Genomic DNA, 19,579 nt, shown 5'->3' on the forward strand with positions numbered 1-19,579 from the left:
TGCGAAAAAAATAGTAACTTGAACTAGAAGTCGATTAATTAATTAATCTGACCAACCTAAAGAACAAAATCCACTTTCGGCTTTTTATCGCTCCCGAAAGAGGAAAAAATAAAAAGAAAATTATCTGCTGTAAAAAGATCTCTTGTTGGAAATAAGTGATTTTTCCTTTGGGAGACTGCACTGGAGAGAATGCACTGCGTTAATTCTCGGGTTTCTGTTCTCCTAATGATAAATAGTTAGAGATAATTAGTGAGGAACAGTTTTAAATCTTCCTCTCTGCAAGACTAGCTGGTCTTACACTTGGGATTTGTAACATGCTTTTAAGCTCTTTGAAATGACTTACTCCAAAGAAATCCGGTAAGTCTACAGAGACTAGGTAGCGGTTCCAAACATGTAAGTACCGCACTAAATTTTTTAAGTTTTATTTTTTGTTTCTTAATTTATTTGATTTATTTTACTTTTGAGATCTGCTTGATTTAACTTAAAAAGCAAAACACACGGAAAATAATACAGCGTGCATGTATATACATACACATGTAAGAAAAATAAAAGAATATGTAAAAGATAAATTATAATTTAAATTAGTGTAAATTAATTTATCTTCTCTATTCAAAAAAATAGTAATCTCTCTTTGCACTGCCTCATTTGCAGATGTCATATGACTCTTACATAATTCTGATGACAACCTCAAAACGCCAATAATAATTTTACAGCAGTATTAAGTATCCAATCAAAATGCATTGAGAACCGAAGCTAACTTAGTCTAAAATAAGATTTCATCCTGAACATAACTCACTTGATTGTTACTCTTCGACCTAGCTCGACTACTATCTACTGCATTCCTGTCACTGCAAAGTTATCAAAGATGTATACTTTTTGAAATAGGAAAAAATAATGTGCCAAGTTGTTTATGGCCTCATCATGTTTATTGAAATAAAATGAAGATTTAATCTGTCTCGACTGCCAGTTTCTTATTCATTATGTATTAGCATTATGCGCAATCAAAATTCTTGCTCCTCTTTACGGATTCAACCTTCGCGTTCCTTAGTTCGAAAACAAGTTATTCTAATACTTGCGCAATAGCTGCAAAGTAAGATAATAATAATTTATTTACTAAAGAAATATTGATTATATTATCTCCTAATATTAATTTTATTCCTTTAGAAGAAATTTATACTAGTCTACTAGATGTGCCTAAACTCTTCCCTGATATTCTCACGATTATGAATCTTAGTAAATGGAAAACGTTCCTAAAATGCACACTTTTTCATAACTACATTAAATTTCAAAATCGATTTTTTAAAGAAGTCAGAGGTCTTCCTATGGGCTCCCATTCCAGTACCTCGATCTGTAATCTCTTTTTATTTATCAAAGAATTTAACTTCCAAAAAAATTTACAACAGCAAGAATTAAGTTGCTACAAGCACACTTACAGATATATAGATGATCTTATTACATTTCATAATTTTAATAAGATTGAATAATCCGAGATTTATCCAACATGCCTTACACTTAATAAAAGTAATAATTCACAAAATAACATTGACTATCTCGATCAAATCATTAATTACAAAAAAATTTACTGTTGATTCAAGTATTGAAATATCTTAGATCAGTGGTGTGTGGTGTATTTAATTATGGCAAAGCACGCTAGGGCTATCTGCCTAAGGGGAGGGATGCCTTCGTGGAGGACTTTCTAAGGAAAACTGGCTCGTATACACGTTACACATGGGGAAAACCACGAAAACGCCCATGCAGCCAGCCCGTTCGCGGGATTCGAACCTCAGACCGAGCTACCAGTGTTCAGCGACTTTACCGCTCGTCCGCTGGTGGGCCAAATCTTAGATCATAACTTGGTCATACATACAAAATATTTTATTATTTTTATACCAATAAAATAATATGCTGTCCAGTGCTGAATGAATTATTTAACAACGGGAGAGTGTCAACTGCGTAGTCAGCTTGACAGATACAAGCAAATGTTGATTGATTGACAGACATAATTGTTATCTTGCCTTCCTGCAGAAACATGTACATGTGCAGTAAATATACATGTTTTCCTATAACTTGCACGATGGCATACATACGTTTCACTGCAGAAATATGCAATTTTATGAAGAACTACTTTGCAGTAGTATATAGCACACATGAAAACAACCCAAGCATGCTTTATAATATTAAAGTGCAATGTTATGTAATTTTTTACGAAAAATTACATGCATCAAAATATACTTTATTGTTGATTTTAACATTTCTTTAGGATTATTAAAATAATCATAAATTCCTACATGCTGTGCAATCATCTGCCTTTTAAAAATAGAACTTGTTACATTTAATGTTTCATCAGGTTTTTCTGTTCAATAGATATTTGATAATATAAGCAGTTAAGTAAATTTGAACCATTTATATTTTATTTTTACCAATTTGTTACAGTTATACCAAAATTCATTACATTACGAGTTCATTACATAACTTCAACCAAAACCGTTCGGCACATTTTGAGATAAAAAATACGGTCACTCCTAAAAAATTAGTAAAGTAAAATGACCCAAGTAAATGTTTCTTGCATCCGTTTTAGATGTAATAAAATTACGCTGTAAATACTAATAGTTTCCTTCTTGAAGTTTCTTGAAAAACCTGTTTCTTTTTTGGAAAAATTAGAACAGTAGGGAAACAAATCCTTTCTTAAAACATTTTTCTTAATGTTACATTATATAGAAATTTAGAAAATGTTAAAAAATTAATGAACTCTATACGTGTTAAGAAAGATGATACTGTGACATAGTACATAAACATACTTGCACTTATAAACATATCAAATTTACTGAAATGTAAAAAAGTACACATACCTGAAAGCAATCTTGCAATAGCATTTGGTTTGAAGCTCTTGCGCTATCCATTGGGGGCATTTGTAGTTACGCTGACTTCCTTTAACCATTTTTTTTTTTTTTTTTTTTTGCATTCTTTAATCGAATTTATACTTGATCGTATCATTCAACTTTGCAATTTTTGAAGCAGCACAGGAAAAATCGTATTTTAACACGTAATTATTTTGCATTTCAGATATACTCTACGAAGATTTAAACGCCAGATTTGGTTACAATCAGATGGCGCAGTTCATCTACCATATACCTTATTTATCATCTTTTCAAATCGCGTCAACATAATAATTGAGCCAAATGTTTTTCTGGGCATGCGCAGTATGCGACATTCGTATACTGCGCATGTATACTTCGTGCGCTTCGTATACTGTTCAACTCAATGTGCAGAACCGTCTAAGGCACCACATCCATCAAATCAATTACCTTAGCCCAAGACAGTATGGTTTCCGACCAGGTACCTCCACCCTGCACGCACTTCACGACATACAGGAAGCACAAATGGCCAACAGAAACAGCGGACACCATACGGCCATTATCAGTATCGACCTCAAGAGCGCCTTCGATACTCTATGGTGGCCGGCCATCAAGAACGCCTTGAGAGTTGCCACACGCCCGAAAAATATCTACAGGACTCTTTGTAATTATTTGGATGACAGATGGCTTCAACCATAGAAGGGCCACAGAGACGGGGTTGCCCCCAAGGTGCTCACCGCAGTCAAAACCACATTCAAAAAGGTGCTCACCGCAACCTGGCTAGAGCACACGCAAATCTATGCATACGCGGATGATGATGCTTTAATCGTCCAAGGGAGAACACGAAATGCATTACATGAGCGCTCCAATGAGGTCTGAGAGCAATTCTACACACTCTGCACTTCTCTCCAACTCCAAATAGCAGAACAAAAATCAAAAGTCCTGCTAATCCCTAAAAAGGGCGGCAACTATGTGACAGTGTCATTTAATGTTTTAAATAACCGCTATTTGCTATCTCCCGTTAATCTGCACATTAAATGCGTTGCATTTGTACGTGCTAAATATGATATATAATTGTCTTAGCATTTATACCTGTAAGTCTGATATGTGGCCTAAGCCGCATTGCATAGGTAATATCATATCTTAGTAGTCTATCATAGCTAATCTTATTAATATTTGTCTGTATCTGTTGTTATACTGTAACTGTATATATTTATAATAATGAATTTCAGTTGTCATAGAGATGATGTGACAATGTAATAGTAATAGCTTATATCTGTTGTTATAACTGTATATGTTTATAATCATGAATTTCTGTGGTCACAGCTACGATATGACAATGTAATTTTTACTTCTGCAATTTGATTACTTAGGCAAATTCTCCTTTTAATGTATATAGTAAACATTTAATGTCAAACTGCAAGCACCTTTTAAGTACTAATATCAATGTTTCTACTATGAATTTCGATATTCCCTTTTTGCATAAATATATTGTGTTTGGTGTATTTCAACATAAATATTAGTTGCTACAATGTAGTTATGTGATGGTGTCCTAACGATATTTAATAACCACTAAATGCTATCTATTGTTATTATAATCACAATATTAACTGCCTTGCATATGTATGTGTTAAATATAATGTACAGTTGTCCTAGCATTTATACTATACTAGTAAGTCTGAGATGTGGCCTAAGCTGCATACTGGATTACTCAGGCAAACTCACCCTCTAATGTATATAGTACACATCTAATGTCAAATTGCATGAATCTTACAAATATTAACATCAGTGTTTCTACTGTGATTGTCAATACTTTCTATCTGTACATAATTTTATATTGTGTTTGGTACATTTCAACATAAATTTTAGCTGCCACAATATTTATGTGACTGTGTCATAATGATATTTAATAACTACTACTTATGACTACTAATGATATCTATTAATATTATAATCAATCCATTAACTGCCCTGTATATGTATATGTTAAATACGATTTCTGTTGTCCTAGCATTTATACTTGTAAGTCTGCGATGTGGTACTATAACTCTAACAAACGCAACTTTCCTATCTAGACAAGTTACCCCGTTTTATGTTTTTTATCTTATAACTATTAATATCAACTTTTTTTTTTCAATATACTGTGAATGTCAATACCTCCTTTTTTTGTTTGTTGTTGTTGTTGTTGTATAAATGTACATTACGTTTTGTGTATGTCAACATAGAAATTGGTTATCACAAGTGTAATCACGATAACGGAATCTTGGAAAGAAATCGCATCAATATGAATATAAATAACCATTACTTGTTATCATTAGCTACTTGAACCCTTAGATTAATTGAATTGCACTTGTACTACATACTATGTAACGCATGTGTAACAGTTCTAACAATTGTACTTGCATGTATGAGCTATGACCTATGCCGCATTGCTTTGGCAATATTTTATACCAGTTCTCTTAATATTAGTCTGTATCTGTAGTGCAATGTTTGTGTTCAATGTGTGAGTATTGTATGTTCTTGGCTGTGTACTCCTTAATACCAATGTCAAATATGTGTGTAATCTCCCATTGTTCTAATAGCCAAACTCTAGATAAAGGTGGACGTGGCGCTGTACCAATTAACCCAATGGTAAAGGGATGGTGCTCACGTCCCTCGTCGCACATCGCATATCTCTGCATTACATGCACTTTCAGATGGTTTAACACTTGTTGACTGCGTTTTCATAACTTCACTACCAGTTTCTACGAACTTGACAGTCGCATTTTCACTTTCTTCCACTTCCGGCATTTGTGAATCAAAAGCTTCTTTCCCGTCTTGTATTTCTTCATGTTTTCGATCTCTGTCTTTAATCCCGTTAGATATTTCATCGATCATTTCTGGATCTTTCTCAGGCAGTTCGCTAGCTACTTCTTTCATTTCTTCATCCTTGGATTCTCCAGATGTCACTACTGAGCGCCGCCTGAGATAACCACTGACCTGACTTTGTTGTAAAAGTCTTACAGTGTTAGCAGTCATCCTGGCAGAAGGGAAAATTTCCTCCGTGTAAAAATATACATATAAATATTACATGGGCATACAAGGCCTGTGAATAAGCATAGATATGTTGATTACAATCATTGTCTTGTACAAGTTACATATGATAGATACATAAAATCATGACAGCTATGTGTACATTTAAACATTATATGAATTCATATTTACAATACTTTTACTGAGATAATCAAAATTAAACTTGTAATTCATTTACACATTGACTGGATTTTCAATATCATTTAAACTGCTTTACAATATTATTTTTATCAAGTACATATAAACTGGATAGTAATATGCTTACATTACAATAGTTTTGCTCTTACAGTCCTGTTGTTATTCTACGGGGTGAGCTATTTTCCTAGTGTTGATGTTCAGTTGTTGTAGTATTTTGAATTGCTATTAAAATTATGCTGCGAAGATACAATTCTCAAGAGAGGGGGAGAATTTCTTAGAATCTTGCTGAGCAAAGCCTGATTACCTCCTCTATTTTAGTTTTCGTCTGCTTGTTGCCGCAGGTATTCTCCGCCCATTGCGGCCAGTATTCACTGCTTGGCATTTTTAAATGCAGTTTATCTGTTTGTGGGCAGTTGAAGAGGAAGTGATCTGCATCACCTATCGCACCACATTCACACAAATCTGATGCTCGTATGCCGAATCTCTTAAGGTAATGTGGGAAGGGACCATGGCCAGTGTAGAATTGAGTTTGTGCTCCGCTGTATGTATTAATCAGAAATTTTTAAGATATCGAGCAGTTTTGATTTTCAGAATTGATTTTTAATTGAATGATTTGAAAATTAAGCTTCTACTAATTTCATGAAACCAAATTTTATATTTAAGATAATTAAGTTCTAATGCATTTTTACTGAGCTTTATTGCTCCTGTATTGTAATGTGAGTATAATTATGATAATTTTGTTAGAAGCTACTCATTTTAATTTTAAATTAATAATATTTACTTGAACTTAAATTAGTATTTATTCTAAAGTTTTAATGACTTTCATTGCTTTTGAAAAGCTATGTGAGTTTAAAAACAATATTTCTCTTTCTTAAAGTTTTCCTCTTTATTTATTTTTTATAGACATAAAATAAAAATATGAAGCCTGTTTAATTTTTTATAGAAGCTTTGTCTGATTCATGTTAAAGAATGTGATCAGCAGCATTAAAAGAGTGATAGTAGTAACTGTGTTTCCTATTAAGGATCTAGTCTGAAAGCAATAAAAATTAATATTTCATAATTAAACTATTTGAAATAATTAGCAAAATAAATTTTATTGATATGCTAAAAATATTTCGGAACACTTACTTTCCCATAATATTAAATTTGCAGGTATCATTATAAAAGTATTCTTAATCATTAAAGAAATATATTTCTTTAATGATTTTAAGTAATATCATTCTAATTAATTAAAAATGGTTTTCAAAGATATTCCGATAGTAACATAACTTTTTTATTGCGGAAATATAGTTTCTGGATTATTCTGAGAGTTCATTATTTTCCAAAATAGGATACTCATATGCACGGAGAAATTATCGCTATCGGAGTTTCCGCCGTTTCGTATTCTACGGCATAGCCCATGGACCTTATATGAAATAGGCCAACCCAAATGGGTTTTCTCCGTCGTCTCACGCGTTCCCGGCTGTCACCTTGATCAGTACCGGAGGAGTAGAGGCGACTTGCAGAAATTTAACAGTGGTTGCCTATTGCAGCGTGTATAATTATCAAGAAAAAAACTGGTTGTAGCGCCTCATTTCACAAATTAGAATTTCTCCGTATTTTTATTTTTGAAACTGAGATTGATTTTTAAAAATTTAACATATTTATCAAGCATAATTAGCCTTCCAAATAATTATAAAGCTATTGCAAATTTTCAGGGCTGAATATTTTTTTAGCTTTTCCTATGCTGTAAGGAAATTTCTAACTACTTCTTTTAGAAAATAATATTTTAAATCTGAACTAATAGAAAATTCCAAACAAGCAATTTTCTCTTGCAAAAATCCTTAAATTAATTTTAATCAATTTTTAACGGCATTTTCTGTTTCTCATAAATACAAATTTACACATAATTGTTTAGTCATTTTCCGCTTTTTTTTCACTTCAGTGTGGGACTGAATTTCTTAACAGATGAGACTTATATTGGTGTAAATAAGTAAAAAATACTAAAATATTTAAAAACGAATTTTTGAAACTTTTGTTTAAAATTCTAAATTGTGCTGCTTTTTTTATATTATAGATGAGTATCATAGCACAATTTCTATGAACGAATTTTTTTCAAGTATATTTCATAAAAATAAAGAATTAATGTCATAAAAAAGAATCATTTCATAAAAAAAGAATTAAATGTATAAAAATTAAGGAATCAAAATTACTTTTGACTTCTTAATTTTTATACATTTAATTCTAATATTAAAATTGTATTTAACCGTAATAATTAATTTTGCTTGTATTTTATAGTGATTAATTTTTAAATTTATTTTTAGTTCAGCATAAGATTTTTTTTTTAATTTATTGTTAATTTAATTTATTAGCTCGAAGCGGCATTTTGCGCTGTTTCACTATAAATGTCTGTGTCTCCTTGCAAATTGTTGTCACCAAATATTATCGCCCTGTATTATATTTAAAGAAATTAAATAATGATAAATCTGCATGAATACATGTATTATTTTCGCACTATGACAAAAACGACGGTATCTAGAGCCATTAAATTTTTAATAATGTAATCCTCCACTCGAACATGGGCATCTGGATGGCCGAATTTAGAATTTGTTTTAATCTATTTTCTATTTTGTAAAACTTTAACGAATTTTTGATTAACAAACTCAACGAGTTGAAAGCGAACAATGGTAACACTGTACGGAAAATAACATTTTTAACATATGTTAACATATGTGGTTTATGCTCCGAATTTTATAAATTACTAAAATAAATGATCCACTTTAATGTTAATAATTTAATGATGATATAATCAAATAAATGATCGTTTTGTAATGTCATTGTAGTTTTGAAAATCACTGCCTGAAAATGTTCATTAAATTTTTAAAAAAAATTATCAGAACTTGCTTAATTTTACCTTATTTATTTCAAAGCATCACGTACTATCAATCTTATTTAATTTTACTTTATTTTTACGCAAAATTAAGTTCATAAATTTTGTGCTTATAGTTTTTACCGTTTTACCAAAGTAAAGATGTTTGTACAAGAATTACGCGTGAAAAATTGCGCGAAATGCAGTAAAAAGTGCTTTAATGAGATATATTAAAACCTATTTGAAAAAAAAAAAAAAACTGTGGCTTTCATAATCTCATCACTATACAACGTATCACATTTAATAATTAAAAAGATTTATGTGATACAAACGCCATAGGTTTCAGTGTTAAAGTAAACCAGATTGTTCCTACTCTTTCTTGCGGACATGTCGGTGACGCGCGCCCCGCCCACTGGGTTAGTCTATCTCTTATAAGGTCCCTGCCCTAGCCAGTACCTCCTATAAACGAAGCCACGGCACGCCGCACACTACGTCACTAAAGTCGTCCTTATGTACAGAAAGCATGGTTGCCACATGAAACCACTTATCGCTGTTATTCCTTTAAGAGGAGAGAAAATGAAAAGTAGTTTTTATTTCCTTGCATAAGGCTTACTATATCGTTTGGTTTTAAATATATATATTATATGTGTGTGTGTGCAAATATATATATTCCGATTTGATTTCATCGACTGCATTTTCTAATTTCAAATACCTAACCTTACTTTCCTTATATATTTTTATGCTTAAAATAATAACAGTATAGTAAAGAAATTAATTCAACATACTTCAGATTAGTAGTAATAAATATATACTGAATATTGGCTGATGCTGGTTTGCTTTCTGAAGAATATATATTTTATTAAATATTTTCTTCCTTAACAAAGAGGATAACGCATAATTAAGCAAGTTTACAATTGATTAACACTAAAAATCCTTAAATTAATTTTAATCAATTTTTAACGGCATTTTCTGTTTCTCATAAATACAAATTTACACATAATTGTTTAGTCATTTTCCGCTTTTTTTTCACTTCAGTGTGGGACTGAATTTCTTAACAGATGAGAAACCTGGAGAATGATTTGAAAAATACTATTTTTTAGCATCTATCAATATTTATTCATTGGTAGTTTTAAAATACGGTAGCAAAACATTTCATATATTTAGGCATTTTAAATTAGATCATTATTTGAGAATACATAACTGCATCTTCCCCAATAATAAAAAAAAGAAAAATTGTAAAAATTCAACAAACTTGACACTTGCTAGGAATTCAAAATTCTTATGTTTCATTCTTATTGTTAAATGTTTGTAACACCCCTTTTGTCTAATTATGTGCATATAATTTTTTTTTTTGTAACTTGTAAATTTTTGTTCCTGAAAGCATTTCATTGTAACTTATTTGAGAATTTTTTAGCAAATGATAAATATGAAGTTTATATATGTATTTACTGGAATTTTTATCAGGGTAATCAGTAGGAACTTTTAAAACATCTAAATAGATCAAATGTCCTCAATTCTTAGAATTGAAAGAATAACAAGTTTTATGTATTTTCCTATTAGAAATGAAAATAAATATAGCCTGATTGTTAAGATGTAAAGTAAGATTTAAAATTTTCAAAATAATTCAGATTTTTATTAAAGGAAAGCAACACAATTAGGATGCAAAACATATAAAAAGGATTTTATTTATTTATTTTTTTTGGCCTGAATTTTTTGTACCAGTAAATTTATAACTGGAAGTAATAGGAAATGGCATTGCATACTACAGTGGGAAAAAGGGTGGGATGACTATTTATTTATGTAACTTGATGCTACTTATTTTTTATTACAGTTAAGTCTTTTTAATATCAAAATAGTTTAGTATAACTGCATGAAGCCTTACAGCTGGGAAGGATTAAAAATATTTTTTTACTCAATTTATTTTTGATAAGTTTTCCCCTGTATATGTACAACCACATCATTAGAAATTTTAATTCCAAAGTATTTAATTTTAGTTTTGACAGAATTTAGCATGTATTACAATGAAAATATTGTATAAGAATACAGTGAATTTCCTCCATAAAAATGCATGAATATCTATAAAAATGACTCATATGGAATTGTAGGTAAAAACAAATTGTATTTATTTTCTTCTTACAGTGTAAAATTAATGTAATAAACATGTCTGCTTCAATTAAAATAATATTAAAAAATTGCAAGATACTGATTTCAAAATCTAAACAATAGTAATATTAATTGGCAAAGTATTTTATCTTCAAAAATCAATATTTCTCTCGTTTACAATAAATACACCTATTTTGCACAAAATGATATTATATAAGAGACTTAACAACTTTAGCACTTTACTGTCATTAGTTATCTATTACAAATGCTTTTTTTTTGTGTGTGTGTGTGCATGCATTTTGAAAGAGTTGGTAAAGATTTCACAACACAAATAGAAAAAGCACTATTTTTTTTATTTAACATACTATCTACATTCTGCAAAAAATATTCATTTAGATAAAATGAATTACAAATTAAGTCTGAAGATAATAAGAAACAATAGATTAGTGTCACTATCTTATTTTATAAAGTTTACTTACTTATAAACATAGTATATGTCATTTCTGCTGTATGCATAAATTATTTTTTTTAATGTTTTCAATTTCCGTTGCTTATTTAAATTGTTACTTAAAAGATTATCATTCAACTTTTTGCAGTAATTATTTAGAAAAATATTCGTTGATGCTTGTATGATGTTTTTCAAAATAATTTGAGGGTCATGAAGTTTAGGACAGTCATTCAACTCTAAAAAAAAATTTTCATGAAGTAAATTTAGAGTAATTTTACACACTGTAACTCGTGGATTTGCCGAAAATAAAAATTTTTGCTCATATTCATCTGAAATAAGTTTCTTAACAACAATAAAATTGTATATAACAGCATGTAAAATATCAGGATGAGGATACATAAGACCTCTATCAAAAACCTTAATCCATGAATGAATATTTTCATCGTTTTCTAAAGCTAACTCCTTATCAATAGTAATATTGGATTTACATACATCACATTTTAACTTTTTTAGCATACGATAACAGCAATATCCAGCTATATAAGTCAAAATAGGTACATCCAATTTTATGTCGTGTATATCACTATCTTCAACTGTTATTTCATCTATGAATGTTTGTACATCAGTGTCATCAAAAGTTTGTTCTTCAGTGTCTTTAAAATCAGATACATGAAGAGGAATATTTCCAAATTTTGAAGAATTTATTAGGGTTGGTAATGTACTCTGAAGTCTTAATTTACCCTCTATTTCATAAACCTGTCTGATAGAAATATTATGGTGAGCTCCAGCCAGTTGCCTGTACTTACCAAATCTAGCCTCTAACATATCTGTTTGTATTTTTCCAAGGTATTTAAAACCCAACTCATTTATACAATACCTTGATATCTCAATTAAAGCATACGTTGTATGGTATACTGCAAAGTGAGTTTCTTTGGTTAGGCAACCAGAGGTTAAATTCAAATTTTTCCAACTATCTAGCCAATTCAAAAAGTTATTCATAAAAACATATTTTTCATCATTTTCTGCCACAGTGAAAGGTGTTTCAAATACATTATTTTTATGAACCCCTTTAAAAATAGATTTCACATTTACAATTGACCACCATGTGTTTATTATTTTAATAAAGTTTCCAGTTTCTTGGAAATTTATTATTTCTTTCTGCTGCCCAAAAGAAAATAATGCTTCAACAACATTATCATTAAAAATCTGCAATGCAAGCTTTACACTTTGTTTTTCTAAGTTAGTTGGATATAGAGCTTTTATTGTCAGACCATAAGCATACTTTAATAACTTACCAGTTTCAGATTCAAGTAATTTTTTAATACAAGAAAAAGATGCAGTTTCAATATGTGAAGCATCATCAAAACTTGGGAAAAACATACTCTGATTATTATTTTTTTGATTTATCCAGTTATTTCTAATGCATTTTAAAATATGCACTGTATCAATAATAAAAAACATTGGCCTAGATTTGTCAACAGGATTTTGATAAACAATACTAACTTTAGGTGGTTCGGAAAACAGAGACATAGCCTTTTTATTAATCGAATTATTGTCAGTGACAATAGCAATAATTTTAAACCCAATATTTTCTAATCCCATAACAATTTTTTTAATATAAATATACAAATTATCCGCACTAAGTGTTTTCACCGGCAAAATATGTACAACATCCTTATAAACAGATAATAGGCTGCGAATCATGAAAACATATGCACTAGATGCAGCATTTTTGCAATTATATGCCATTCCACACAAATTACCACCTTTATAATCAAATGCTTGATTTAGATGAATTTAATCAATCATTAAAATAACAAGCAGATCTTTTTCTGATAGTTCTTGAAATTTAAATTTTATGTAGCTTAGGAACTTTTGGTTGTATTGTTCATTTATTGGATATATATTAAAATCTGAAAAAATTTTCTGAATGGTCCGTGGATGAGGCATAATAATATTTTCTGAATTTCGAATAAAATTATATGCATGTGGTGAAATTGTGTGAAGTAAAGTGGAAAATATTAGAAAGTCTGCAGAATACCTATATTGTTGTTTTTCTGAATTCAAGTTTGATAGTTGCTCAACGAGAAAATTTATTTCATTGTTTTTATGTGGAATTTTCTCTTTTAAAATTGTCATTAATTCATTTACAATTTGTAAATAATTTTGAATACTGTCTTCAGATGAATCATTTGAGGCAAATAGGTCTAATTTCTCTAAAATACTTAAAAGATCTTTAAGGTTGTTAATTTTTGATGGGATTACATATTGCTTCAGTGATTTAATAGGTATATTTCTAATTGCTACAGATATATTCAAATTACAATCAATCAATAATGATTTTAGAATTCTTGGATGATTGTCATTAGAAATATTAAGAATCATAGTATGTATAGGCCTGTGTATAACTATCCAGTTATCTGGTAAATTCACAGTATTAAAACAAATTTTTAGTTCATCTAAATTATAAAACATTTGTTTTCGTTCATACTCTTCCTTTTCAGCTAAGCTACAGGCTAAGGCTTTTTCGAGTGCATCTTGTTCTCTTTTGAGTCTTTTATGCTCTGGTGATTCCCTTGATGAAACACTGGAACTAAGATGACTCGGACCATCAGGAAACAGACTTGGAATTGCACCATTCTTTAAACGAGGATATGACAATGGTATAATGATCTTCTTTCCAGTTTTCTCATCAAAGAATTCAGTTTGCCTCAGAACATCCTCTTGCTTGAAGTGAAGTTCACACACCTTTTAATATGAAAAAGAACAAATAAATAAACATGTATCAAAAGGTTAAACAATTATAAAATCGTAAGCATTCGCCATCCTTTAAATACATGCACAGTCTAATAAGGGTTTTATTGTATTTTTATTTAATCATGGCAAAGCACTCAAGAGCTATCTGCTTAAGGGAAGGGTTACCGTTGTGGAAAACGTTCATCATTTAATTTCTTTAAAAATAATACAGGGCAATAATGTTTGGATGGTAACAATTTGAAGAGATATAGCCATTTAAAGTGCACAACGCAAAAAAGTGATGCAGCCATTTAGAGTGAATAATGCAAAATCTTAAAACAAAACTATTAACTCTTTTGGGCTAAAAAGAGCCATGGATGCTGTCATAAAGTTTTGAAAAGTGCAAATAATTAGCACATGTTTGTTGTCATATGTCAAATGCATATAACATAAGTAATATTTAATTGATACATCCTCAGGTAACATACAATTGCTCATGTATATATAATTGCTACATCCTAAATATTTCTTTCTTCAGTTATTTGAAAACAACACTTGGTTATGGAAAAAATGGTGATAATACAGTTATAAAAAGAATAAGATTAACCATCAGTTGATGGATAAGAATAAGATTAACCACATTCATTCGTACCATTCAAATATAAAGTTACTGGCTCTTTTTCTAAACATTTTTACAAATGATATGTTCACAACCAGAAGTACAAATTTACTTGTGTGCCTATGAATGTTTATATTTAAGAGCATAAAACATCATTAGTCATTAAAAAAATTCATTTTTCTTGAATTATTGAAAACATGTATAAGTGCTAAAATATGATACACAAAGAAAAAAACAAGAATTTGTATATTTAACAGTTTATTTGCAGTAATTAAATATTTTAGGCTATTCGTATGTAATTTTGGAGTGAAATATTCACATTCATCAATCGTGTTTGACATTATATTACTGTGGAAGGCTCACTAGATTGCTTATTTTCCATATAATTTTCTTAACTTTTTTCAAAAATTTTAAAAGTTATATAACTTATTAATACAATGAAACATTTTCATATTCCACTGCAACAAGTATAAATAAACAAAACCCCTTATATAAGTGTTTTTAGATAAGAAATTAATGTAAATTTCAAGCCCACAAGAACTTACTGCCAGTAGCAAGTGAACCACTGTAACAAGGTAGGTGTTATTGGCATAAGAAACTCGTACTTTTATAGATGTGTGTGTGCATGAAACAATTTAATAGGCTAATTAGGATTTATGCTAACATGTAATGAAAACTAGTAAGCTTACAATCTTAGGCAATATTATTTGAACAAGACAGTTTAATTTAAACACCTTGTAACTTATTCCAGAAATTAAAATAATTACTGTCAAAACTAGTCCATTTATACGATTGTTTTCTTTTACATATATTTCATAATTTTTTTAAGGATTTTAGAATTATTAAAGTTTAGAACATTGCATAATTAGCATTAATTTCCTGTTCACATGAGTTACGAGCAAAATGCATTCTCAAATGCTCCTAGCATATAATAAAGGGGCATTGCATACATTCAGTTTTAAAAAGAAAAAAAAAAAAATAAAAATAAAATAGGTGGAACGAGACTTATCTAAATCAAAAGAAATAGTATACCCAAACAGTTAAATACTTATATCTAAAACAACTTTAAATTAACGGCTTTAAAATTACGACTTGAAGCATTTTATATTTATCTACTTAAAGTTATAATATGAACTTTATAAGGTTGGTGGATTTTCTATTGACTAGTTATTGAGAAAAGGGTCCATTTTATAATCACTTTAAAATTCAGTATAAGCTCTGTATAACATAAATTCCTGAAAGATTAATCAATCCCAAATCAATGTGCGTGTTATAAAGATCCCGACGCCGAAAATATAAATTACTGAAAGAATTCATTAATAATACTCATTCATAATGGGATAAGAGAAATTTCTGCCTAGTAAATAAATATATAACTATGCTTGTATAGAAAGTAATTAAAACTTCGTTTTATTTTCTATGGTTGAATGCAATGGAACTTTAGTAAATTATTTCCCTTGCATTGAGAATTTTTTGTTTTCGCATTTTCAAGTCATGTTTCTTTCAATGACATTAATCTTTCAGGAATTTTCTAATTTAAAAATGAAATGCATGCTTACCTTTGAATGTTTCGTAGGCTTGAATCCATCTTTTCGTTTGCAGTTCCAAATCCATTGTTTTCTCAGTTGTTCTTCCGTAGGAAAACTAAATACAGCCACCTTCGGGCCATTCTTATAATTTCCTTTGCATGTTGCAACACAGCATTTATGTGGCATAATAAAAAATAAATAAAGTAATTTAAATGAAAAATGTTCTATTAGAGCACACTACACTTTCAAACAACAGTCAGTTCACTACGCTACGACACCGAAGTATATTCTTTCATTCTTTGCCACGAGGAAGATGGTAGGAATGACGAATTAGATGACGTCAGACCGTTCAAGCAACCCTAGAGGCTTGGCTTCGTATATAGGAGGTACTGCCCTAGCCCTCGTGACGTCATAGGCCAGTCCGACGGCTTTATGTATCTAGGAGGCAATGAACCAGCTCGTACGCCTGGGATGTAACTCGAATCGAACTCTCAATATTGGTGTGCGGAAAAAATGTCACCCGGAAAAAAGGGAAACGGAAAGAATGTCCCCGGAAAATAAGGAACGGAAAAAATGTCACTCGGAAAATAAGGAACGGAAAAAAACGAACTCTAAAATCTCGCCAAATAATGTCGCCGATTGGAGATGGGGAAACCTGCCAAACGGGCAGGGTTATAGCGGGCTCTCTTGAGGGAGGTTTTAAGGGTAAGACGTTGAGCTGGCTGCAGCTGAGCAAGGTCATTTCGATAGCAGGTTTTTCCAAATTGCCTGCGGGAAAATCGTATGTTCTCCCCCGTGGTTTGCTTCACCCGTTTCCTTAAAGAAACCGACCCACCTCACCCGGAAGGAAAGAATTCACGGGGAGCAAATGTTTCTCCTCTGTTAAATAATGATTGCCGGTCTTTAAACTAAATTTCATCCATCTCTAACTGGAAGTTAACAGCTTGTTCACATTAAAGTGTTGATAAATGACGAATTGTCAGTAAAGACGGCACACGAAAGCTGCTAAACAGAACTATTGGCGTAGTATAGTCTGTTATTTTTATTACGGTTTAACGAATCTAGTAATAATATTATATTATGCATTCCGCTATTATTATTTAATCTATCCGTAATATGAAATATAATTTTCTAAACACTAACGGTTTATCATCAGTTAATTTATAAAACGACATCACTATAAACGGCGAATCACTTTTCAAACTGTTGCCACCAAATGTTAGAGTTCTGCATTATATTCGAAGAAATTAAATAATGAAAAATCTGCATAAATATATGCATATTTCTCGCATTGTGATAAAACAACGGTACATAGAGCCATCGAATTTTGAATGACGTAATCCTCCTGCGAATATGGGCATCTGGAAGCCCAAATTAGAAATTTGTTTTATTATCTATTTCATATTTTGTAAAACTTTAACGAATTTTTGATTAAGAAACTCAACGATTTAAAAGCGAGGAATGGCAAAACTATACGAAAAAAAAAAAAATTATCTCCAGCGCGCGGAGCTGTGTATCGGAAATTCTTCTAAAGTTATGCTTTTTTCAAATTCTTTTTCGACATTGCTATTTAAATGAATTTTATGGTTTAAGTGCAAAGAACATGATATTTAATAAATAAAGGTAGCACACAAAACGTTAAAAAAAAAACACCCTCTTTGGACGTAGTTTAAAACCTGAAACCTTTGAGATTTTTTGTTTGTTATTAAGTTTTTTTTTTTTTTTTTCTAATATAAATGATGGTTCCTCAGCCGACTTCGACTTGACCAGAAGCAGTTGTCACTTTATTATGCAGTCACCTAATAGGTGGGCCACATCTGCCTCCTATGAAGGGACGGACAATTAGAACTATGCATTCCCCTGGATTCGAACCCAAGCCGTTGGGTATCGCAGTTGGCGACCCTAACCACTACACCGTCTGGGCGGCATTTATAATTAGTTAGTTTATAGAATATTATATTCTATACTAATTAATATAGTTATTTTAAAATAATTAGCTAAACCGGCTAGCTAGTTTTCCCCCCGCCATGTACTTACTTATTCGAGGAAATAACTTAATTATACGCTTTAACGGTAACATATATTTTACACTATATTTATTTTATATTAAAATTTTTCCTATATATAAATAGATACGGCCATACACGCAATCGAATCGGCTTAATGTACTTTCATTTATAGAATAATGCACTTCCGAATGTGAAGAGTGAACTTTCTTCTGGTGATTATCTTCCTATGATGATCAGTATTTCTGAGATATTGGGCATCGGTGCTAAGAGCTATTTCTCTAATTCGCAAAAGCTCAAAATCTTATGAACCTGTGGTCATCTTAGAAAGGGTATACTGTACTTTCTGTCCCTAACTCTGGCAATTTATTGGTATGAAAAAATTTCTTGTAGTAGAATATAGTCCATTCATGCAAGCCCTGTTATAAGAATAATTTAATAAAGAAGCAAAATTATCATTTTATTCAAAATTGCATTTTTCGAGCGAGGTAGTAAAGAGTTCTGACTTTCTTATCGGTTAAATGTTGCTATTTCTGACTTTTAACTTGCTAATTTAACATTTATTTATTTTTTTTTTAGCCCAAAGGGCGTTAGACCCAAAGGGCTATTAGTCTCAAAACGACATTTTGCGTGGTTTAACTTTCTGCGTTGATTCACTTTTCAAACTGTTGCTACAAAATATTATTGCCATGCATTATATTTAAAGAAACTAAATAATGAAGATTCTGCATAAATGCATGAATGTTTCTCGCATTTTCAAAGAACAGCAGTACCTAGAGCCATCCAATTTTGAATAACGTAGTACTCCAACCAAACATGAGCACTTGAAATTCCGAATTTGGAGTTTGTTTTATTAGCTATTCCCAATTTTGCAAAACTTTAACGAATTTTTTAATTAACAAACTCATCGATTTAAAAGCGTGCAACGGGAACACTGTACGAAAAAAGAAATGTATCTCCAGCGCCCGAAACTGTGTATTAGAAATTCTTAAATTTTGCGCTTTTTAAATATTTTGTGATATTGCTGTGGAATTAAATTTTATGGTAAAGTGCGAAGAACATTATATTTAATAAATAAAGGTAATACACAAAACGTTAAAATAACGCCCTTTGGACGTAATTGAAAATCTGAAAACTCAGATATTTTTTTTTTTTTTTTTTTTCCCCAGTGGCAATGTAAAATGAATCATTAAAAACGAAGCTGAGCTTCTTAATTACATTTTGC

At 30.6% G+C, this 19,579-nt stretch overlaps 1 protein-coding gene across 1 annotated transcript; it reads right to left on the minus strand.

Moving 5' to 3' along the window:
- Positions 1 to 13,261: 13,261 nt before the first annotated feature.
- On the minus strand, positions 13,262 to 16,664 carry LOC146992671 (uncharacterized). Its single transcript, XM_085809605.1, has 2 exons — positions 16,379 to 16,664; positions 13,262 to 14,212 (listed from the first exon to the last, which is right to left on the minus strand). Exons 1-2 carry the CDS (start codon positions 16,532 to 16,534, stop codon positions 13,262 to 13,264), a joined length of 1,107 nt encoding a protein of 368 aa, XP_085665731.1. The 5' UTR covers positions 16,535 to 16,664.
- Between the last annotated feature and the right edge of the window lie 2,915 nt (positions 16,665 to 19,579).

Source organism: Stegodyphus dumicola, chromosome X2, assembly GCF_044657685.1.
Source record: "Stegodyphus dumicola isolate Sdum_Otavi_A_Nest chromosome X2, ASM4465768v1".
In the NCBI taxonomy this organism is placed as follows: domain Eukaryota; kingdom Metazoa; phylum Arthropoda; class Arachnida; order Araneae; family Eresidae; genus Stegodyphus; species Stegodyphus dumicola.